Source organism: Cicer arietinum, chromosome 7, assembly GCF_000331145.2.
Source record: "Cicer arietinum cultivar CDC Frontier isolate Library 1 chromosome 7, Cicar.CDCFrontier_v2.0, whole genome shotgun sequence".
Lineage (NCBI taxonomy): Eukaryota > Viridiplantae > Streptophyta > Magnoliopsida > Fabales > Fabaceae > Cicer > Cicer arietinum.
This window is the reverse complement of record NC_021166.2, coordinates 10,991,517-11,014,467: the sequence shown is the minus strand read 5'-3', so window position 1 is coordinate 11,014,467 and position 22,951 is coordinate 10,991,517. Positions and strand designations below refer to the sequence as shown.

The 22,951-nt window shown below is 29.1% G+C and overlaps 2 protein-coding genes across 2 annotated transcripts in view; both read left to right on the top strand.

Moving 5' to 3' along the window:
* The window catches only part of LOC101499987 (probable trehalose-phosphate phosphatase F), a 4,805-nt gene extending 2,502 nt beyond the window's left edge, over positions 1-2,303 (top strand). Inside the window, exons 5-13 of the mRNA XM_073370795.1 lie at positions 1-37; positions 130-255; positions 338-394; positions 476-577; positions 670-747; positions 1,365-1,434; positions 1,558-1,628; positions 1,882-1,974; positions 2,086-2,303. The exon at positions 1-37 is cut by the window's left edge and continues 5 nt beyond it. Of these exons, the coding sequence (XP_073226896.1) occupies positions 1-37; positions 130-255; positions 338-394; positions 476-577; positions 670-747; positions 1,365-1,434; positions 1,558-1,628; positions 1,882-1,974; positions 2,086-2,154 (703 nt within the window). The 3' untranslated portion in view covers positions 2,155-2,303. The remainder of the gene's footprint in view (positions 38-129; positions 256-337; positions 395-475; positions 578-669; positions 748-1,364; positions 1,435-1,557; positions 1,629-1,881; positions 1,975-2,085) is intronic.
* Positions 2,304-4,746: 2,443 nt separating this feature from the next.
* Positions 4,747-9,343, top strand: LOC101500332 (uncharacterized). The gene is made up of 11 exons (XM_004516790.4): positions 4,747-5,033; positions 5,117-5,192; positions 5,292-5,375; positions 5,744-5,848; positions 6,625-6,705; positions 6,803-6,867; positions 7,242-7,311; positions 7,394-7,471; positions 7,762-7,859; positions 7,946-8,081; positions 9,007-9,343. Exons 1-11 carry the CDS (start codon positions 4,804-4,806, stop codon positions 9,151-9,153), a joined length of 1,170 nt encoding a protein of 389 aa, XP_004516847.1. The 5' UTR covers positions 4,747-4,803; the 3' UTR covers positions 9,154-9,343.
* The last annotated feature ends 13,608 nt before the right edge of the window (positions 9,344-22,951 follow it).

Genomic DNA, 22,951 nt, shown 5'->3' with positions numbered 1-22,951 from the left:
CCCTACAGCAATTATTAGTGGAAGAAGTCGTGACAAGGTATTTTGAAGTTGTTCAATCTCTCAGTACTAATTTATATTTTGTTTATCAAATATTTATAAGTTTAAAATATGTGGTTACTTTATTTTCAGGTATTTGATTTAGTTAAACTAACAGAACTCTACTATGCCGGTAGTCATGGAATGGACATAATTGGCCCTGGATGTGACACTTTGTCCAATAACCATCCAAATTGTGTTAAGTCTACTGACCGTCAGGTATGTAACATGGAGATTTGACAACAAATTATTTACCATTTAAATGTCATGAAGTTCACAAGTTATTATTTGAATGTGATAGGGAAAGGAGATAACTCTCTTTCAACCGGCTAGAGAGTTCCTTCCTATGATTGATGAGGTACAAATTCTATCTCCATTAATCAATTATTTACAAATTCTTGAATGTAAAAGAATTTGATGATGGAATGTTGTGATGCAGGTTTTTAGAACCCTCGTCGAGATAACTAAAGATATAAAAGGCGCAAAAGTTGAAAATCACAAGTTTTGCGTTTCTGTACATTACCGTAACGTAGAAGAGAATGTAAGGATTAATTTGGTGCCGCAATCAAATATTAAGTTGATTAATTATTGATCTCTTATTTTCAATCTCATTTCATTTACCTTTGATTGCAGAATTGGACAACTATTGGACAACGCGTCCATGATATCTTAAAAAAGTATCCTCGTCTACGTTCAACTCATGGACGAAAGGTATAGTATTGTTTTAAGAAAATAGATTGATGTTGAAAAACGGAGATCAATGAGTATTTAAACCAAGACTGTTCTTGGTTTTGTCTAGAAAAACGCAGAATGATTGAAACTGAAAACGGAGAATGGTCAATTGCAAAACGGAGAACGTTCTCCGTTTTCTGACTAACAGATTTTTAAGTCTTTCAATTCTAAAAAGAACACACATAATTGTTAACTCAGTTTATAGATTAACTCATACATCTGGGGGACTGAATCCGACTTAAATTATCATTATAATGAGATAAACATAATTACAAACTTCTTAAAGTTTTGTTTTTGTCAGTCTTGCACACTTTTTACCAAAACTGTAGCTTACTTCCTTTTGTTCTATATTAGTTCTCTTATCTTGTTTTGACTTATATACAAGTTGTTTACAATTTTGGAGTAACAAACAAATTAGTTACAACTAATTAGCTGAAAACTAACTATCCAAAACTCACTATATCTCTAAAGTCTTCTCATTAAGTACCTTTTATAATAACATAGATATTTTTTATAACTTTTCATTTGAGTTATTAATTTATATTTTAATTTTAATAAAACGTCATAAACTTATTGCCTGTGTTGTGTTGTGATAGGTTTTAGAAATTCGTCCTGTAATTGATTGGAACAAAGGAAAAGCTGTTGAATTTTTACTTGAATCTTTAGGTAATTAAGAACCTCTATTTTTTCCTCTTATTATTCGTTACATACCTTACTTTATATCACAAACAAAGGTGTTTATTGTTATATTATAATTATAATGCGCAAAATTGTTTTTGTTGTGTGTAGGATTAACTGATAGGAATGATGTGCTTCCCATCTACATTGGAGATGATAAAACTGATGAAGATGCATTCAAGGTATTGAATTTAGAGTAATGCAACATTGCACAAAAGCTTTTGTATACCAATGTAATGAAAGCACACATGTCAATTCTTTAAAAGAAAGAAAAATTAATGTGTTATTTTTATGGTTGAAATCACGGATTGTTATTTTTTTTTCTACTATCAAGCATTTTCATTGAATATAAGTTTCTAATTTATTTTATTTTATTTTATTTTCATATAGGTAATTGTTCTATAAATGTTGACTATTTTCTTTGAATGTATTTAGGTGTTACGGGAGAGCAATAGAGGGTATGGGATATTGGTTTCATCTGTGAGAAAAGAAAGCAATGCTTTTTACTCTCTCCGAGACACCAATGAGGTATAAATCCCAACACTTTCTTCATGTGTTGTTTCCTATATAATTGTCTTATGTGGTTCTTCTAAGTGTTAATTAAGAAAGATTACAATTATAATAATTATGTACGTGTAGGTTATGAAATTTCTTCAACTCTTGGTGAATTGGAAGAGGGAGCAAGATAGGAAGAATGGGAAGAAATAAACCTCATATTGTTGCTATACATTGGTTGTTTTAAATTGATTATTTCCTCCGGTTTCATTTATAATAAGTTATCATAAATAAAAGCAATTTGGATTCTGTAGAGTTTTGGATTGTTGTTCTATATACTATTAGTAACTAAAGTTTGGCAAGGTTGTATTATGACATTATTGCTATCATAGGCCTTTTTTATAACAGTTTTCAAAACATGGTTTTTTTTATTAAATTAAAAAGGTAAAATCTAACTCCTTTTTATCCATAGAAAACAACTTAAGTCTTCACATATAAAAAACAACTTCAGCCTTAAAAAAAAAAACTCAATTCTATTTAAAAAAAAAACTAAAACAGTTAAAAAAGAATCTTATACATAGTTGAGCCTCTTTTAGTCCATTGAAAAAATTAAAAAATGTTCTATTAGATGACTTTAATTCAATATCTTAAATGAATCTCTATATATTAAAAGTTGTTTTAATAAAAGGATAAACTTAAATTTTATTATGCCTAATTTAGCCCTTTTTATCAAATTATTTGACATAAGAGATAATCAAAGGAAACAAAACATTATAATTTTTTTAAAACACCAAATATATAAAATGATATAAATATTGCTGCTAAAAAAGTTAGTCTTAATGTATAGTGCTTAGATTAACACAAACCAAACACATAAAATATAGTGATAGTATTATGTGTATAGTGTTTTGACTCAAGTAGGTAGTCATACGTAATTTTTTTAACTCAACATACAAATGTAGTACATTTTATCACTTCTTGTAAATTAAGATTTGAAGTCAAAATTAATTTTTAATTAAAAGCAATCGAATTCCTAAATACAAACACGCTATATTTTTTTTTTCAGAGCCAAACTTATCGTTATCTTTCATCTATATATAGAAAATGAACAATGACCTAGGGACAAAATAGCCAGCGGATATCACAAGATGATCGAAAAGGACGTGTAAAATATAGAACTCTAGAAAAGTGTAGGAAAACATTATGATGTGGAGAGCATCTACTCATTTGGGTTGAAAAGTGTGGGAAAACGACATAAAGTTGCTTTAGAAATTTTCTTCTTATATACATATAGATAAAACAAATGAACTAAACTCTATGTTCAAATAACCATCTTCAACATTTGTTAGGACTACTTTTTAAATATTAGGATAATTTTTTTTTCAACCTTTATAAAATTTTTAAATTCGGTTTTCATTTTTAATCACCTTAAAAAAATTACATTTATTTTACTAAAAAAATCTTTTTTTTTTAATAAAATTATAATGTAAGCAACTTTACTGACATACCATCAAATATTTTTGAATTATTTTAAAAAAATATATTTATAATATTATAAAATTTATTCTAAAAAAGTAGCTTACAATAAGATTTTTAGGTCTGTATTTTAATTATTTTTATCATAAATTTATAGTGTTTAAAAAAATTATTTTTTTATTTATCTTAAATTAAAAAAATTAAATTTTTATGGAGAATTTTTTTTATAATATTTTCTAAAAATCATTTAATTTTTTTTATGATAAAACACAATTAAACATATACTTCTCTCTAATATAGACTAAAATTACTTGCAGAACAATCTTGTAAAGATTAAAAAATGTAAAAGGACATTTCTTATTAAAATAAATTACATAATCAAGTAAGGGTATAAAACTTCTTTAATTAATACACTTAAGAAATAGTACTTTTTCTGTTGAGAAAACTAAAAAATATTACTATATATTTGTGACAAAAAACTACCACAATCTATTATAAATAATATTCATCAGAGTATTCTATATAGATATTACCGAGTATAATTAGTGAATGTATGTTTATTGTGTGTGTTGTTGTTGCCTTGATAATGTATGTGTCAATAATAAAAAGAATGTTAGGTTGATGCCATTTTTTTTATGTATATAATATGTGAATTTTAAAAAATACTTTTTTATGGGGCAACCATCCACGGGTAGGGATTTTAACCCAACTGTCAAAATTAGCTCATGGTTGGACAGTCCAAACGGGGCAGGTTGACCCGTTGTTCCACCCTTAATCATGCTGGTGATTAAGTGTGAGTCTTTTTACTGCAATTTATGTGAGCGAAATTCCAATCTGAAAATTTCAAAAATATTTTAAAATATTTTGATTATATTTTGCTCATTTTCTTTTACCACAATTAAATGATTCAATTTACAACTATTTGATATTCGAAAATTAAATGTGATGAACACTTAATTCTCATATTTCAAACATGACATGAGTTGGAGTGGAAGATTTTCAAGTGTTTCTATCTTACATAGCAAATTTGTGATAGATATACATTTGTACGTTGCAAACACGCATAAGAATTTCAATTAGGGACTTATCAAGAACTTTGTTAGATTTGACGGTCAATCTTTTTTAATCCTTATAATGCCACAGTGATACATAACTAACGTTATTAATGACACAGTAACTAACATTATTAATGACACAGTAACTAACATTATTAATGCCAAGTAATAGAGAGTTAAATTAAATAAAAAGAGAGAGAGAGAGTTAACTAATTGTGAAGATTAGTTGATAGTAAGTTGACAATTTTGTTTGAAAAGAATTATGAGTATATATTAGTAATACATAAATGGTAGTTAAGAGCTGGTTACATTTAAGTCTAAGAATCCAGAAATGGCATTAACCTTGCAAACTCCGCTTTATGCAGCTGTTTCTTCCATTCCCACAAGAACATCCTTCTCCCTTCGTTCAACACCGCCACCAACTCTTCTCATCAACTACCGGAACTCCTTCCCCCGAATTCACGCTTCCTCCAATATCGACACTGCAATCACTGAATTGGATGCTGTATCCGCCTTCAGCGAGATCGTTCCAGATACCGTTATTTTCGATGATTTCCAAAAGTACCCTTCTTTTTCTTACTTCTGTTGCATTTACACTAATTTTTAATTAATCTAACCAAGCTAATCTATATTCTACTCTACAGGTTTCCTCCAACTGCTGCTACTGTCAGTTCATCGCTTCTTTTGGGTATATGTGGTCTTCCAGATACTATTTTTAGGGTCAGTTCAACTTTTTCTTATTTCAAAAATCAACATGTGCATTTTGTTATCATTCTGAATGTGTCGGTCACCGAATCACTTTTTTTTTTTTTTTTGTAGAATGCTGTGGAAATGGCTTTGGCTGATGCTGAATGTTATGGACTTGAAGATCCTAATACAAGATTATCTTGTTTCGCAACCAAGGTATTTCATTTTTCAATCATGTCATGTTTTATTACTTGGTAATACATAATTTCCTTTTAAATCATCATGTTTGGTAATACCTAAAGACATAAATAATTGAGACTATTTATGAGAGCTTACAGAAACAACTGATGATATGTTTATAAATTGTTTTCAGCTTATTTTCGTAAGCTCTTCAGTATAGCTTATGAAATAATGAAATCAATTTATAACTTATATGAAAACAATTTGACTTTATTTTATCTTTTGTTATAGAAATAACATATATAGTATATAAGCATTTATACGATAAAGGTTTAATTAAGCTCTTTCTCCAAATAGGTCTCAATTACAATATATTTTTCATGGATTTGATGTTGAAATTGTAGGCTTTAGTGAATGTTGGTAGTGACATGGCAAAGCTTGTCCCTGGTCGTGTTTCAACAGAAGTGGATGCCCGTCTGGCTTATGACACACATGGCATTATCAGGAAGGTACTTACTTGGTTCTGTTTCATGATGCTACTCTTCATGTTCAAATTAGTATATTGCTCTGCATCTTGAACATGAGATTATAATGTTGAGGTCTTTTGGAGGTTCAGTGCCTTCTTTCTCAGTGTTGTCAAATCAAAATTCTTCTAATGTTTCAGATTTACAAAGTTCATATTTGTCTTGCCGGCTGTGAGTAAGTGCTACGGTTAACGCGATACTCCCTCCAATTTCGAATATTAGCAACCAAAATCTCAAGTTTGGTGGTCTAAAATATAAGCAAAACTCAATTAGTTATACTCTATTTACTTGATTAGTTTAGACTCGATTCCAATTTTTCAATAACATATTTTATTCCTATAAAACAAGTTTTTATGAAAGATATGTTGGAGAATGCAATTATTATTTATACTATATCAAAGAAATTAAATGAAATTACCTACTATTCTTATTAACTGTGAATTATTTTTTTGTTGCTTATATTTAAAACCGGAGAGAGTAACCATTATGATTTTGGTACCAGATTTTTGGCAAGGATTATTTTAAGTTTATTGTGTACCATAGTCATGTGAACAATTCCCAAATTAAGAAGATAAGTATCTGCATATGTGCTAGTGTAAATTCTAAAGTGTGCACACAATTTCAAGTTCTTGACAGCAAGTTGTTGTCAATCTATTTATATTTAGAAACAAGCTTCACAGTTTTTGAATCCTCAATGCTTAATAAAACACACATGTCTTGTGCCATTGGTGGAATCTGATGCTACTTTATAAACTTTACAGGTGCATGACCTGTTGAAGTTGTACCATGATAGTAATGTCCCTCCTCAACGTCTTCTATTTAAAATTCCTTCAACTTGGCAAGTGAGTAATCTTGAAAAGTAGAATGGTAGTGACAGATGAGTTCAGAACCTTTGGTGATTTACTTAGCGTGATCATAACTTGTTTGATTTTTATCTAGGGAATAGAGGCTGCAAGATTGCTGGAATCTGAGGGCATACAGACACATTTGACTTTTGTTTACAGGTTGTTATGCTAAATATTTGACAGAAACCACCTGAGGATGTCATATCTAGTGTGTACATTCAAATCATGTGGTTGGGTCGTCACAACTAATGTTAAAATTTTACGGAACATCTAAGTTCCTATCCTAGAATCTGGTGCAATGATATATTACCGTTTGATCTAAGCAATTTGTGTAATGTTCAGGAAATGAATTGAGCCCTCTGTTTCTTCATGAACATTGAATAGATGAGATGCCACCAAAGCTTGTGAATATTTATGAAGAGAGAGATAGATAAAAAAAAATTGTGATAAGGCCACGTAAAATTTTACCTTGAAAGAGTCCATCCCCATTTCATCCATTCCTAATCATTTTATGAACTGATTTTATACTTCAGCTTTGCCCAAGCTGCTGCTGCTGCTCAAGCTGGTGCTTCAGTTATTCAAATTTTTGTTGGTCGTGTCAGGGTAATTTCTATTTATACTTGATTGATGTGTGTCTTATAAGATATATTAGGGAATCTTATTTGAACGTTGAGTCATTTTTCAGGACTGGGCACGTAATCATTCTGATGACCAAGAGATAGAATCTGCCAAGCTAAATGGAGAGGATCCTGGATTGGCATTGGTCTGTTATTGAAAACGACTCTTCCATTCATGCTCTTACTCTGTGTTTAGAATTTAGATTTACTTTTGTGAAAATAAAATGATAAAGCTTGGTGAAAGCATAGAAATAGAGATGTGATGATACATTTTTGGGGTCCAGTTTAAGTGAGCAATGTTGGTATGACACTATGACTTGTGGAACCATCATGATTCATGGTTTAGACTCGAATCAAAACCTAGGATAGAAAGTTATATTAATTACTAACAAATCTATACCTTAGAGTATTATTATTAATATTTTTATTATTTCAGGCCGCAAAGGCTTACAACTATATTCACAAATATGGACATAAGTCAAAGTTGATGGCAGCCGCAGTCCGCAACAAGCAGGACCTATTTAGTCTTCTGGGGTATGCAAAGACTTCCCTGCAGTCATATCCAACTGAATTCCTTATTTAAGTTTTAATATTTTTTATTTATATTGCTCCTTGTCTAGGGTTGACTACATCATAGCTCCATTGAAGGTGTTGCAGTCTCTCAAAGAATCTGTTGCTTCTCCTGATGAGAAGTACTCTTTTGTTAGGAGGCTATCACCTCAGTCTGCTCGGAGCTACATGTTTAGTGATGAAGAGGTATAGTCTCAGCCTCTAGTATCATTTGCAATACCCCTTTATATAGTAGGAATTTCATATTTGATCTTGCAAAATAGAGTTGGTATCATTATATCTCCATGTCATAGTTGCACCACATAATCTCATGCCCCTTGGCTCTTTACAAGTTAAATAATGGAAAATCAAAAGCCAATAGGTGATGAACAACTTCAAAACGCATTTTGCATGTTGTGCTGTTACTTCCATGACTTATATCAGGGACAAGAACTATGTCAGATACTTGGTTTCGTGACAGACACAACTCTTGATCGTCACGGAGCTTTTTGTTTTATTTATATTCAATGATGACATGTTAACATTGCAATGCCTATGTTTCTAACTTACCCCAACCCAAAACAGAACAGACCAGTGTAATCTCTCTACACTTCTGAACTTCTGAATTCTGATGGATTATCAACTTCTTTTTTTTCCCCTCTATCTCAAACACCCAGAGTTAAATATTCAGTTTCAAGACATGCTGTTTTTCGGGTAGTTACTTTTTGTCTAGTAAATATTTTGATGTCAATCACCTTGTTATTATTTGATTTTTTTGAAGAATTACGGGGTGATAAATGCAGTTGACCTTTTTTTAGTAACAACATACTTTATACTTCCCTATATCAAGAAGTTATGCAAAATCAGAAGTCAAAAATAAGATCCTTCATTCTATGGATATGAAATTTTCTTAAATTAAAATTCCTATTTTTTACCATTAACAATTTAATAGAACATGTTAGAAATTTAGCATTGCTTTCCATTTATGATGAGTAGTTATGCCAATCTTATGCCTGTTCTGCTTTTGTTGCTAACCTCAATCTTCAATTAGATAACTGTTTAATAGAATACCATTCTTGTTCTGGAGATTGTTATATTTGCTAAATCATAGTATTGCTTTACTTATATTCAGCTAATTAAATGGGACCAAATGAGCCTTGCAAATGCTATGGGGCCAGCAGCGGTGCAGCTTCTGACTGCTGGGCTAGATGGTTATGTCGATCAAGCAAAGCGGGTGGAAGATTTATTTGGGAAAATTTGGCCACCACCAAATGTATAATTTGACTTCTTTATGTTGCTCTATAGATGTTAAGCCTGATGGAATAAACAGATCATACATCAGATGAAGGGAATCTTCCGTTTGTATTTTCATTTCTCCCTTGAGCTCCTGAACATTTCCGATTTACTTCTAAAGCACCCGGTTCCTTAAAAGCATCACTTATTATCTTTACATACATCATTTTGTTGCAGTTGTTGTTGTCTTGGCCTTATTTTCGGGAAGATTATAGTTTGTCTTTCGGTACACCTTCGTTTTAATGCCAGGTAGAAATGCATAGTAGTATAAGACCTAAATTAGGACTCGACATCGTTCCTAAAAATCTTACCGAACTTGCACAATAATGATAGAAAAAATGAAACACCAAGTGTTATTACGGGATGTAAGCGCTGGGAAGATGATTGGCGCAGCTGCAGAGATTCATGTCCATGCGAGATAGGATAGGGTTGTCCACAAAGGCCATGTTATCGTGGCCAAGGTGATCATGGCTTTGGAACACATGCATACCTGTGGCGAAGGACAGAGGAGCAAGCCATCTTTTCTATCTCATATATTGTCTGTCATATTTAATACTTTTCTCTAGTCTATCGTACTTTCTTATTTCCTCTCTTGTGTTGCCCATGGCTGAGGAAAAAAATATTATGGTTTAAAAATTGATTATTCAGTTGGTTTTTTATAAGTATCAAATGTTGATCAGTTGAGCCTAAATCTTAGGTGTTGGATTAGTGCCCATCTAAAATTTCTGTGGCAACATAAATGCCAACAATTACAACTCACTTATTGTACTTTGAACACTATTCTATTGCTACTAGTGCAATACTTGCCCTAGTAAAGAGCTTCAAAGGTTCATTGCAATAATAGAAATCTACTTCGGCCTACTTGAGACAGTTCACATGTCTTAGCGGCCGTGCTTGCCCTTGCATCCTTGCAAATAAAGGTGGCAAAATAGGGGCATCTTGAATATACTCGATAGGTAAGGATGCAAAATCTGAAACTTAAAATAGTGGGTTTCTTTTCTTCCCCTCATGTTTTTCAAAAGCCTCTAATTTTTGTCTACCAATTTATAGGTGATTTTACATATGGATGAGTGGGATTGACCGATTCAAACATATATTTAAGTGCATTTGAGAACATACAGGTGCAGAACAAGAAACCATCTCTTAATTCTCAAATGTTTTTTCGGGCCAGGCCTATGGATTCGATTTTTAAGACGGAGAGTTTAGGTTGAGCTAGCTTAAGCAGGCTCAAACAATTACCGGTATAACTATTTTTGAAAAATACTAACTGTTAGATAATGTTATTATGTATTAGTAGTAAGGGTATTTTAGATATTTCTGTTATTTTATATATATACTCATTGTAATCCTATTAACTGAAGTCTGGTAAATTTCATTCTATGTTATGAAACCCTAGAGTGGTTGTTTCTCTTCTTCTTCTTTCTTCTTCTTTTCATTGTTAACTTGGTATCAAATAACTTTGGTTGATTTTGGGATTTACTATAAAGAAGAGAGAGATTATTTTGATAGGAAAGACAACTACCAAAAGATAAAAGAGAATAATAACCCTATTCCCGATTTTGTTAAATCAGTCTCCAAAAAACATCGATTTTGCATTCGTTAACCGTTGGATTGGGCTGATTATTGGACAAAAGGTTCGCACCATTCAGGTCTTCGTCTTCAACGGTCGAATCGGAGAAACGACGTCTGTAGGAGGAGAAATCGGACTCGCACAACACCATATTATCCTTAATTTATTTTGTCTCAGTGATTGTGTTTGTCATATTTTCCTGTTATTATTTGTTATGGTTGGTGCTAAGGATGATTCTCTTCAAGCACATTGGAAAACACATTGTCCAAAATTGTGGAGAGAAGAATTTTAGGGGGCCATCGTCCAATGTTGTTGCTTCTGCTCCTTCTACCATTGACTCTAGTTCTGGTTCTGTATACTCATCTGAGATTGCTTCCCAAATATCTGATATTGCATAACAACTTCAAAAACTTCTTGCTACTCAATCATATGCTATGTTTGCCACCTCTTCTAAAGGTTTGAACTTCTCTGGTATGTCAGATATATCTCCTTCTATATGGATTCTTGATTCGGGAGCATCTCATCATATGACATACAATGATAAATCTTTTGTGTCTGTAAAACCTGTCTCGTTTGTGTCGGTTATGACTGCTGATGGCATTCTTATGCCACTAGCAGGCGTTGGTTCTGTCTCCACACATAAGATGTCTCTTTCTGATGTTTGTTTGTTATGACCAGTATTAAGGAATTGATTTTGGTTTGGTTCACATGTTTTCAATTGTTGTGGTTCTTTGCTGATTTGGTTGGTAATTTAATTGTTCGTCTCTTCTATCTCTTTGGTTGCTTTATTCTGTGTTGTCGCTCTCTCTGTTGCTTCTTCTGTTTGATTGCTCCTCTCTCTAGTGATTTGCTTTGTTGCTTCTCTCCATATTGATTGTTCTATTTATTTGCTATTCTCTCATGTGGTTCATCTATTTGGTTGTTTTTCTCTTTGTTTAATTTGGTTTGGTGTAGTTTAGTTTGGTTTGATATGATTTAGTTTTGTTTGGTTCTATTTGGTTTGGTTTGTTTTGATTTGGTTTCGTGGTGCTACTTCTTTGGTTGTTCCTATCTGTTGATTTTGATATTGGTTGATTTGAGCTTTAGTTTGAGGGGTTGTTTCAATATTAGAAAATTTTAACGGAGATGTTAAGTAATATGTTATTGGACTTTTATATTATATATTAAGGTTTATTTTGATATGGTTGTTGCTCCTTTTTTTGATCGCTCCTTTTTCAGTTTGATTTTTTGTTGGCTTGGTTCTTCTCTTGATTGTGATTATTTGATATGGTTTCTTGTTGGTTTGGTTTCTCTCTTTATTGTGATTGTTTGGTATAGCTAATGATCCTCTCTTTGGCTTCTGCTTCTTCTTTCGTTGTTTCTCTCTTTGTTGGTTCTTCTCTTTGATTGTCGTTTCTTCTTTGGTGACATCTCTCTTGTCCCCCCGGTTGTCCAACCACCTCCTGCGATTGTTGATCCTCCTCGTTACCCCGAACTTTGTCTGAGCCCTCTTCCAATAAAGAGGTTGTTCTTGATCCTCTTTGGCAGCAGGCTATGGCAGAAGAACTATCTGCATTGCCTAAAACCAATACTTGGGAATTAGTACCTCTTCCTCTTGAAAAACGTGCTATTGGGTCTCGTTGGGTATACAAGATCAAAACTCGTCATCATCTTCAGCATGGAACCCTTACTCTACTGTTTGTCTCTTCTTTTTTACAGATTGCTGATTTGTTCACAAAGATGCATTCCATTAAACGTTTTCGTTTTTTAGTTGACAAACTCTCGATGCTCCATATTAATGCATTGTGAGTTTGAGGGAAGATGTTAGATAATGTTATTATATATTAGTAGTAAGGGTATTTTAGACATTTATGTTTTTTTTATATATATACTCATTGTAACCCTATTAATTGAAGTTTGGTTCATTCTATGTTATGAAACTTAGAGCGATTGTTTCTCTTCTTCCTCTTTCTTCCTCTTTTCATTGTTAACACTAACAAATATCTTTGGACATCTAAATATAGAAAATAAATTTTACAATTTGTATAGTTCATATTTTAAAATTGAAAAAATTCATATTTCTCATTCAAAAGTTATTTTTTATTTTATTTTCATTTTTTTTAACAAATGTCTAAAGAGATTTGTTAGCATGACTCACATTTGGTTATATATAAATTAATTGTTTCAAACTGCGAAAATTGATCCAATCATATAGGGCTATTGAGTAGCAAAACTTTTGTACAAGAGTTTCGTTTTTTTAGTCGTCTTACACTAATATAGAGATCTGAGAATATCACTTTTGCCATTAAGAGGGATAAATCTCATTTAAATTAGTCATATTTCTCTGTATAATTTATTGTACTTCCCTTCTCCCATAATAATTGATCCATTCACAAAAGACAAATTGTCGCAAAATGAATCACCTTTTAGTTTTCAATAATTTTTTTTCATCTACTTTTTAATTAATATTACTTGTATCATGTTCAATGCAATATATTCTATTGTACATTCAAAACATTGATAATTCATCAATATCTAACAAAAATAATTTATTAAAAATAATATTTTTTCTTTCATTTATACATTTTTCTTAATATGTATAAAATGATCAAATGACTCAATTATTTTAAAACACACCTAGTAGTTGACCACCCTATTATAAATCACCTTTAATATTAGACACCTTGAGTGCATTCAAATGGCAAAACTTTTCAAGTGTCCAATTTTTAAGCCAGCTACATATAACAAGTGTTAACGTGCTATTGTACCTTTTACCCTTTAAAGAATAAATAAATTAATAAAAAAATTAACGCAACAGCCATGAGCCATGCTTACACAATGGGCCAAACATAATTTTTTGAATGGGCCGGATTACACAACATACACCCTGCACGGCCCACTTTCCCCCCACCCTAATTTTGCCTCCTCTTATATAAGAGCAGGCAAAGTTCAGTTATAAACTAGAACTACTTGAAACATGAATCAAATAGATTTTCAGTTCAAAAAAATTGAATCGAACCGAACTTGTTTTATAAATCGGTGAATTAGTTTATTGCTTTGAATCGAATCAAACTGATTTTAGTTTAGTTTAATTTTATTTGTTCGAATTAAATTGAATTGTTATAATACAAATGATACCGAACCGAACTGCTTTTGAATTAAATTGAACTAAACTATTTTATTTCTATAAGTTTTTTTTGTTCCTATAGGCCAAATTTTACATAATTAGCCTAATTACTTCTAAAAAAATAGGTTTTGTTCTACTTTTATTGAACTGAAAAATGGTTCGGTTCTAGTTTTTAAAAATTAGTTAGGTTAATAAACTGTTTTTAAAAAAACAGTTTGGTTCTCAATTTTTATAAGTCGTTTCAGTTTAAAAACAGTTTGGTTCAATTCAGTTATGCAGTTTGGTTCAGTTGTTGGTTTTTTTGAACACCCCTACCCTAATAGTTAGATTACAAACTCAGTATTTGCATCCTCTTTTTAGCAATGCCTTACTCTTGCAATTTTAGGGTTTTGTCTTCCTTGCATTAATAAACCACACCCACAACTTTACCACGCCTTGTACCATGTTCATTTGTTCAAGATTAGAGTTTTTTCATCTTTTTCTCAAAACACCCCAAATTGGTGAAAATACAATTTGAAACATATCTCTCAGTCCCACTCTTATCAAAACGGTCCTCTTTGCATCAGAGCTATTATGGTTTTATTTTTTACTATACCTTTCAAACTTCACGGGAGCTATTATGGTTTAATGTTGCTGTATAAGTTTTTGCTTCAATTTATTTGGTTTTTTAAGTTAAAGTTAAAACATTTATTTGTGTTAGCTTAAGTTATTTGTATCTTTTATTCAACTTATTATAGACATTATCTTAATTTTTTTCCTTAATATTTTTTATCAACTTTTATATGACTTAAGTTTGTTTCTGAATCTTTATGTTTATTATGTTAAATGTTTTATGTTAGTATTACGTAATGAATTTTTTTTAATATTATGTGCTAGGTTTGTTTCTTTGTGTTAGTTTTAGTTTACAAACTTGATGTTTATTCTAAAATAAAAATTAGGGAGGAATGATCTATGCTTCAGTTAAAAAAACAGTTAACTACAAATTTCAAGTTAGTGAGGGAAATTTTTATGTCTTCGCTTGTTGTTTTGTCGATGTACAAAGGACTCAAACAAATTTCATTTTATCATTTGATGTTTAATTATTTTTGTTATGTGATTTTATCTCTTCAAAACTTGAATTATTTAATTTAGTTTTTATGATTCTTATTATTTTTAAATAAAATACTCAGTAAATTCCTTCCCGTGCAATGCGCGGGCGTTAAAACTAGTTTGAAACGTTCAAATCCTCATAAAAATCTTAGTGACATCGGGTTGAATTATTGAATTATTAGATTATGATTAGTTTTGAATGCTGTTATATTAATTGAAGTCTTTGAAAATGTTAGAGGCTCCAATAGCTTAAAATATAAAATATAAAATATAAAATGACATATGCAAAATGACATAAAAAGACATTATGAATTAAAAATAAATTTTATCAATTGATGTTTAAAATATTTTTAAAGTAGTTATTTAAATTTTATTAATTTAAATTTTATCGATCTGATATATTATTTATTTATCTTATTATTTATTTTTAATTTAAATAATTAAATAAATTATTCATTTTAAAATATTCATTATTTTAATATTTAAATTATTCATAAATAATTTAAAATTATAATAAATAAACTATTTTTTATTAAAATTATTTTAAATTTTATAAATTAATTATTATTTTATATTGTAAAAAATAAATTATAAAGAGTAAAAAATGATTTTAGTTACATTAGTAAAGGTAAATTGAAAGAAAAAATGATAAATTACAAATTCATAAACTACTTAAATTAACTTATAAAAAATATTTAATTGCTCTTTTGGTCTTCCTATTTTAGTTTAATCATGAAAATAGTCTCTCCATTTTATTTATCCCAAATTTTGTTCTCTAAATACAATCTTGGTCCTCCTATTTTATTAATCATGAAGTATGACTTTTTTAATGATGTGTCAAAAAAAAAATATGTGGAATATTTCATGTGAATTAATTATATTTTATTATTATTCCAAATTTGTAAAACACATTTTCTATTTTTAAAAACACATTCTCTATTTTATTACATCATTTAACTACAAAAATATAATAATAATAATAAAAAAATAAACACATTCATATTATAATCTCTACTTTTTTTCATTCCATCTTCTTCTTCTCCGTCGTCAACAAAAACAAAATCAAGTAAAAAAATTCATTAGCCAAGAGCCAATGTTGATTAAAAATTATCCTTAAAGCATCCAAGATGTCTTGGATAATCATCCCATGAATATGCACATGGTTAACTAACTTGATATATGTAAAACAAAACCAAGATATTTTATTATAATTATCACAAAATAAATAAATTACAGATTGAGATTAATAGTTAAGAGTATTGGAGAGAAATATGAGATTTTTTAGGAAGTTCTGAATTCAGGGAGGATTGAGATGAAGAAAAAATGATCTAGAGCAAAGATTTTCATGACTGCTCCGAAGGTATTAACCTTTGAATGAATATGAAGTCACTTCTGTTTTTGAGATCCACCATCTCAGCCTTCTTCGCGGTATCGCTAGGGTTCGTTATTGACACCATCTTTAGCTTCAAGGTGCTCATTGATGATGACGACTGAGGATGAGAAGAAGAAGAGGAAGAGGAAGGGGAAGGGGAAGAAGATAAAAGATGGAATGAAATGAAATTAGAGATTAGAATACGAATAAGAATGTGTTTTTTTTTTAAGTTTTTTTAATTAAATGATGTAATATAAATTAGAAAATTTGTTTTTAAAAATAGAAAATGTATTTTATAACTTTGGAATAATAATAAAATATAATTAATCCACATTAAATCTTTCACGTCATCTTTTTTTTGACACATTATTAAAAAATAACATTTCATCAAGTTTTGGATCAAGATTGTGTTTGCGGGGTCAAAACTTGAGACAAATAAAATGAAAAGACTATTTTTGTGATTCAATAAAATAGGGGAACAAAAAATGTAATTAAACCTATCAAAAAACACTATAAACTATAAGTTTATAAATGATTGTTATTAAAAGGAATTTATAGCTTATAATTTTTTTTTTTGACATTGTCAAATTAAGTTCTCCAAAAAAAAAACTCATATGACACTTACTTTATGAATTAATCAAGTTGAAAATTATAAATGGTGTGACTAATATCAAGTAGGCTCATATTTATCTCGTCCCACCATTCAAAGTTTGTGGATAATCTAGATGTAAATGAAACTTGTAGTGATTGGTTCAACCAAATACCAAATTTGGTATTTTCGATTAATTTGATCTTATATAAAATTCATTAATAGTTGGAATTCAAAACTTTAGACATTTCTTGATAACTAAAGTTCTACAGAGCCTCAATAATGAATTATAGATTCTAGTTCAAAATTTCTTATTTATGATGTATTTATATATGATTTTTTTATAATAAAAAAAAATTACTGCATACTATTAATAATATGGGCTTGAACATATACTTGGTTATCAATAAAAGTCTCTCTTTTATTTGGCACAAGTTTCTTGACTAGAGATAATTTTGTACGAGATACTGTTGATACTAAATTTCAATAAAAAAAATTAATTGCATCATGAAATGTGGTCGCCTTAGTTTAGAAATATACATTTAATACATAGTTTAATTCGGCATGATAATTTTTGAATTTAGTTTGTTTACATTAACAATGTAACTTTTTTACACATTTATTCAACCAAATTTCTCTATAATGTCACCATTGTAGATTAATTCATTAAATATCTCTATAAATACTTATTTGACATATTTTAATTGGATATGTGTAAAAAAAAATACACTGTAAATATATAAAAATTAATCTCATAAATTTTTCATTAATTGGATATGTGTAACATTATCATAGACATTATTAGAGGTAGTTAAAATTACTTATGGTTATGTGTAAGTTGTTAGGTTAGTTACATTAATTGCACTATATAAAAGTGCATCATACTCTAATTGTAACAACAATTCATCAAATAATCATTTTAAGTTTATTTTTCTCTTTAATTATTTTTCTCTTTCTTAAGCTCAACCATAATTCTTAATAAAGATAGCTCTTTGCATTTCAGAATAAAGGCACTAAAATCTGATAATTAATGGTTGAAAATTAAACTATCATTATCGTCATTTCACTCTAAGAATTATTTGAATGTATGCGTTAAATTTAATTCTAAAGACGGTGCATCAAGTTTAATTTAAAAAATATTGACTTGGTTTTTAGTACCATCACTTTTTTTAATTTTTTTAGATGCGATCATAGTATTGTTATATATTATTTGTTGATTAAATACTACTCGAATCTTTGCAGTTTGATATTGGTTAGTTGGCTGGCTTCGTAATTCGCATGAACAATTGGTCACTAGTGTCCCTTTGTGGACAGCATTCCTTACTGGATAATGAATAAATCAGGTTGTGACAAGTAATGTGCTAATAAAATTGCTATGATTAGCTAGCTCGGATAAAAAAAGGAGAGATGTATGTAAAAATTTATTGATGAAATAATGATATAGGATTGTCGTATATCATAAGGGGGCATGTGGAACTTGTTAAGACCACTCGGAGATGCATGTGGAAACATGCATTATGTTAAGATAGGTAAGGGGCAACATCATATCATATTCTTGACGAAATATGTGTCAAGAGAAACAAAGCGTAATGAACTGGATCAGGTCTTTCTGTTTCATTTGTTTTGTTTGGTTTTCAATAATTAATATAAAACATTAATTATTGGAGGGAGCGGTGGGGTGGAACTTAAACCAGCCACATAAAAATAGAAAATTTTGGACCATGTCTTATGTAAATTAAATTGAGGTAATAGTGTAATAAACTTGTGATGCATAATATTTTGATAAATAAAAATACAAAAAGCCGGCCATGTGTGTTGGCATTGGAGATTGAATTAGTGACTAGGCATGTCAAATTGCCAATATAAGTTAGAACTCGTAAGTACAATTATCCACTCTAACTCGTCTTAACTTTGACAGCAACAAAATTGCTTTCAACAAAAGCACGTATGGATTCCATAATTTTTTGAAATTCAAAATTGGAGACGGAATCGGGATTTGAAATATTGATAATTGTTTAGTATTTGTCGACGAATTTATCTACTTGTAAATTAATAGTATTTTTAATTGTATAATCTAATTAATATTATATTAATTATAATAAATATAATTTTAACTTTATCTACCATCCTTATTATTGACTATTTCATTTTTCTCATTATAAATGTTTTATTTAAAAAAAATAATATTTTTTAGGATGAGTGTTACATTTAATTTTTAATATAATATTATTTTTTTAATTGTATAATTTAATTAACATTATATAAATTATTATCCTTTACTTTACGCTTAAGAGTGATAATAAATATATCAATATTATTTTAAGTGAATTAACTTACAACATTTTAAACACTACACTCAATTTTAAAGGTAATGATAGAAAAATAATAAATGTTTGATGAGAAATAATAACGAAAGGAAAAAAAAAGTCACATGTCTCGTTTTTTAATTGATATGATTATTTCAATCCACTACTTTAAATACATAGTTAGTTTTCTAACTTGACATTTTAATCTTGTGTTGTACTGTATGGTATTATTGTTGATTATAAAGCTAAATTAGGTCATATGATTGTTCTCGTCTCCTCTTTTCTAATGGTACTGGTTTTTCACCAAATAGTAGTGATTTATAGTTAATTTTTTATCTGAATTTATCACTCTAAATTATTTTTATTCTCTTTCATATAAATAAATTATTTTCACACATATTTTGTTGTCGTTTTTGTGCGATTCTGTATTTTTTTTATTGTCTTAGTATGACGCTTTAGTTTTAAGTTTGATTGTGGTGTTATTTGGTTTAGATTGATAAATATATTTTAATCAAATGCAAATTCAATCAATAATTTACTATTGTAAACATTACAACTTTAAACGCATCACTATTTTAGACCGTTCAATTTTAATATATTTGTAAATTTTGTCGCATTTATAAATATTTTATCATTTTGTGCTATTAACTCGAATGTTGTGAGTTTATTCATAAATTCATCATTTGTCGTTTGAGCAACTTTAAATTATAATATTTTCAATTAATATAATTTATATCAACTTAAATAAATAAAAATTATTTATTTAGTATAAAAATACATCAATATTAACTTGGATTAATTTAATAAAATTATTATTTTATAATATAGAAAAGCTTATAATACAAAAAAAAAAATACTACACTCATATTATTGAAGGCAATTATTGTCAAAAAAGAAATTATTGAAGGTAATTGAAACTTGAGAAAAGTAGCAGGTGGCGGAAATGAAAGGACGGTCTGAGTCAGCAATGAATTATTCTTGTGGGGATTGCCGTTGGAGGGGGCATATGAGTCAGCAGTGAATTATGAAAGCGTATATTTGTCATCAAAATATTTTATACGACCTGACCCAAACAGATCATCGAATGAACGGAAGGATGTCTGAATTGACTCTAGTACCTATGTGTCATGCTACCACCAAATTTCATAGATTCATTTGAGATCTACATCATCATTTATTATTTGGTATTTTATTAACTAAATTATTAAGTAATACATACAAATATAACTAAATGTGTATTTTGTTAGTCATTTTAATATTTGAATACATTTTTTATTAGTTAATTTAGTAATCAAATATATATTTTACTAGTTAATTTGATTTATAAAATTACTTAAAAATAATAATTATATAGTGTGTCTAACTTCAATATATTCAAGAATATAGCAGTTGCACATCACAAAATTAAGAAATTAAAATGATTATTTACTCTTATATAAATATTGATATTTTGATCATGATCCCCTGAATATTAATTCCTGATTTTGTAACTATATATTCGCATCAGATTTTCAGCTCATAAAGTAATGTCTCTTGTGAGATGTATGTTTAAACTAATGATTTTTTTTTTTTTTACAATTGAAAGTGTGAAGTTTTTCCCCCTCAATGTTGGGAAATTATTTCATGAACATCAATACACCCAAATAACATTTTGAAAGAGAATGAAATAAAGAGAGTAAGGTAATATTTGTGATATGTTAATAATATGATATAAATAGATATAAAGAGAAAATAAAGGGCTAATATATGATATTGAAAAATATGAGGTGTTTGTATATCACTGCTTTGTATATTTTGGTTTCTGCGAGAACCTTTGATGTTTATATGCACTTAGAACATCTTCAACGTGGATTATTTTAGCTAATATAGACCTAATTTATTAGCAACCCTTATTAGATAAAGAACAAAAGAAAGTGTCTATTAGACATGATATCTGAATAGTTACTTTATCTCTTTTATATGACAACTGGGTTCCACTGTTAAAAAAATAATAATAATCATAAAAGATAGAACATGTGTTAGTGAAATATATTTCTTTATTTTAATAATAATGTAAGTTTATTACTAAACTCCACTTAGTATTTTTTTATGAAGTGCCGACTTTAAATATAAACAACTTTGGGTGAATATAAAGTGATGTATTTGATTTAAATTTTGGATCAAATACATCAAATTTTATTAATCTAATATATATATTGATTACCAAATGTAGGTAGTATTGAGGCAAAATTATGAATCTCTAATCATGATTATGTTTCTATTTAACTTGTGTTTTTAAATGAGTTACTAAAAGATAGAAGATCAAATACATTCATAAAACAATCAACGGTTTCACCATGAATTAAATCAAAGAACATCATACCTTAATTGAGCTGAAAATTGATTACCACATCATTCTGGTTTATCAAGATCATTATAATTTATCAAAATGATCATTATGGTTTATCAAGATCATTCTGGTTTACTAAATGATCATTCTGGTCATTTCGTTTTAAGGACAAAGTTAAAACATATCATTACCCATAGTTCAAACTTCAAGATAAAAGAATATCAAGACTACTCAAAATTATAATCAATCTCAATATTCAAGCTGGAGGCCTAAAGAAACAAACTTGTCATCATATCAATAATCAGATCGATCTCCAGATTAATGAATTGTGAGCAAGGACGAAATGACACTCTTGCTGCAATTTTTGTAGAAAGCTCATCATGCCTCTAAGACAAAGAACTGACACTAGACAACTATTAAATCATTCATCCATGTTTTCCATACAACACAAAACCAATAACGTTTTGGATTGGATAACACACATGCATATTAGATCTAACTTTGGATGAACGTTTTCCTCTAAGATTAGTAACGACTATAATGAGTCTTTACTAACTTTCTCTATTCCTATAAAAAGAACATCAAGATGGAGACAACAACAAGAGTTTTCAGTGCAATTATTCCAATACTTAATCAATCATACTCATACAAACAAAACTCTTCAATCGATAAAACTTCATCTTTCTCTTACTATACTCAAGGATTTCTTTATTTAGTTATTGCTGACAATCAATCTCAAACAAGTGTTGAGTAGATTCTGATCCTAAAACCTTTTATCATACACACCATTTGAAACTCAATTTTATCTCTTAAGATAGTTTGAGTATTTTGTAAAAATCCTTTACGGGCTGCAATATAACTGTAAAAACTCTTTCAAGGTTGAAAGATGAATTATGTAATTGATCAAAAGAGATCAAGAAAGATAGTGAAAAAACAAGAACGTTCTTGTGTCAAACACATTAGTGAAAAACTCACAAATTGTGAGAACTGAATGTAGCTCACATTGGATTAACCAAGATACATCATTGTGTGATATTATTATCTATATCTTTATTTATTTCTCACTCACTATCACATATCACCTTGAAATAATTTGTTTTATTCGTTTTTAACTTATCCAGAACGTTCTGAATTTTTATTTGTAACCAACATCAATCTTGAATTATTTAAATTAGAAGCATAATTTAACATTTTAAAAAATAATCACAATTTAAACTTCATTCTTTGTAATTGATATTGCTATCTATTATATATATTTAAAACAGACTCTCATGTCACTTCATAGTATTTCTTCCACATGTGCAAACATATCCCACCTCAACTAAAAAAGCGTACGCCTTAGAGAGTTCTCTTGTGTTTTTATTGTAGTACCTCAATTTTGTCCCAATAATTAAAAATTATTTTCATAATAATAAAAACAAAA

Coding starts and splice junctions, on each gene's coding strand:
- LOC101500332 (XM_004516790.4), top strand. CDS start 4,804: ATGGCATTAACCTTGCAAACTCCGCTTTATGCAGCTGTTTCTTCCATT. Junction 5,376..5,743: donor TATCTTGTTTCGCAACCAAG/GTATTTCATTTT, acceptor TTGAAATTGTAG/GCTTTAGTGAATGTTGGTAG. Junction 6,868..7,241: donor CATTTGACTTTTGTTTACAG/GTTGTTATGCTA, acceptor TTTATACTTCAG/CTTTGCCCAAGCTGCTGCTG.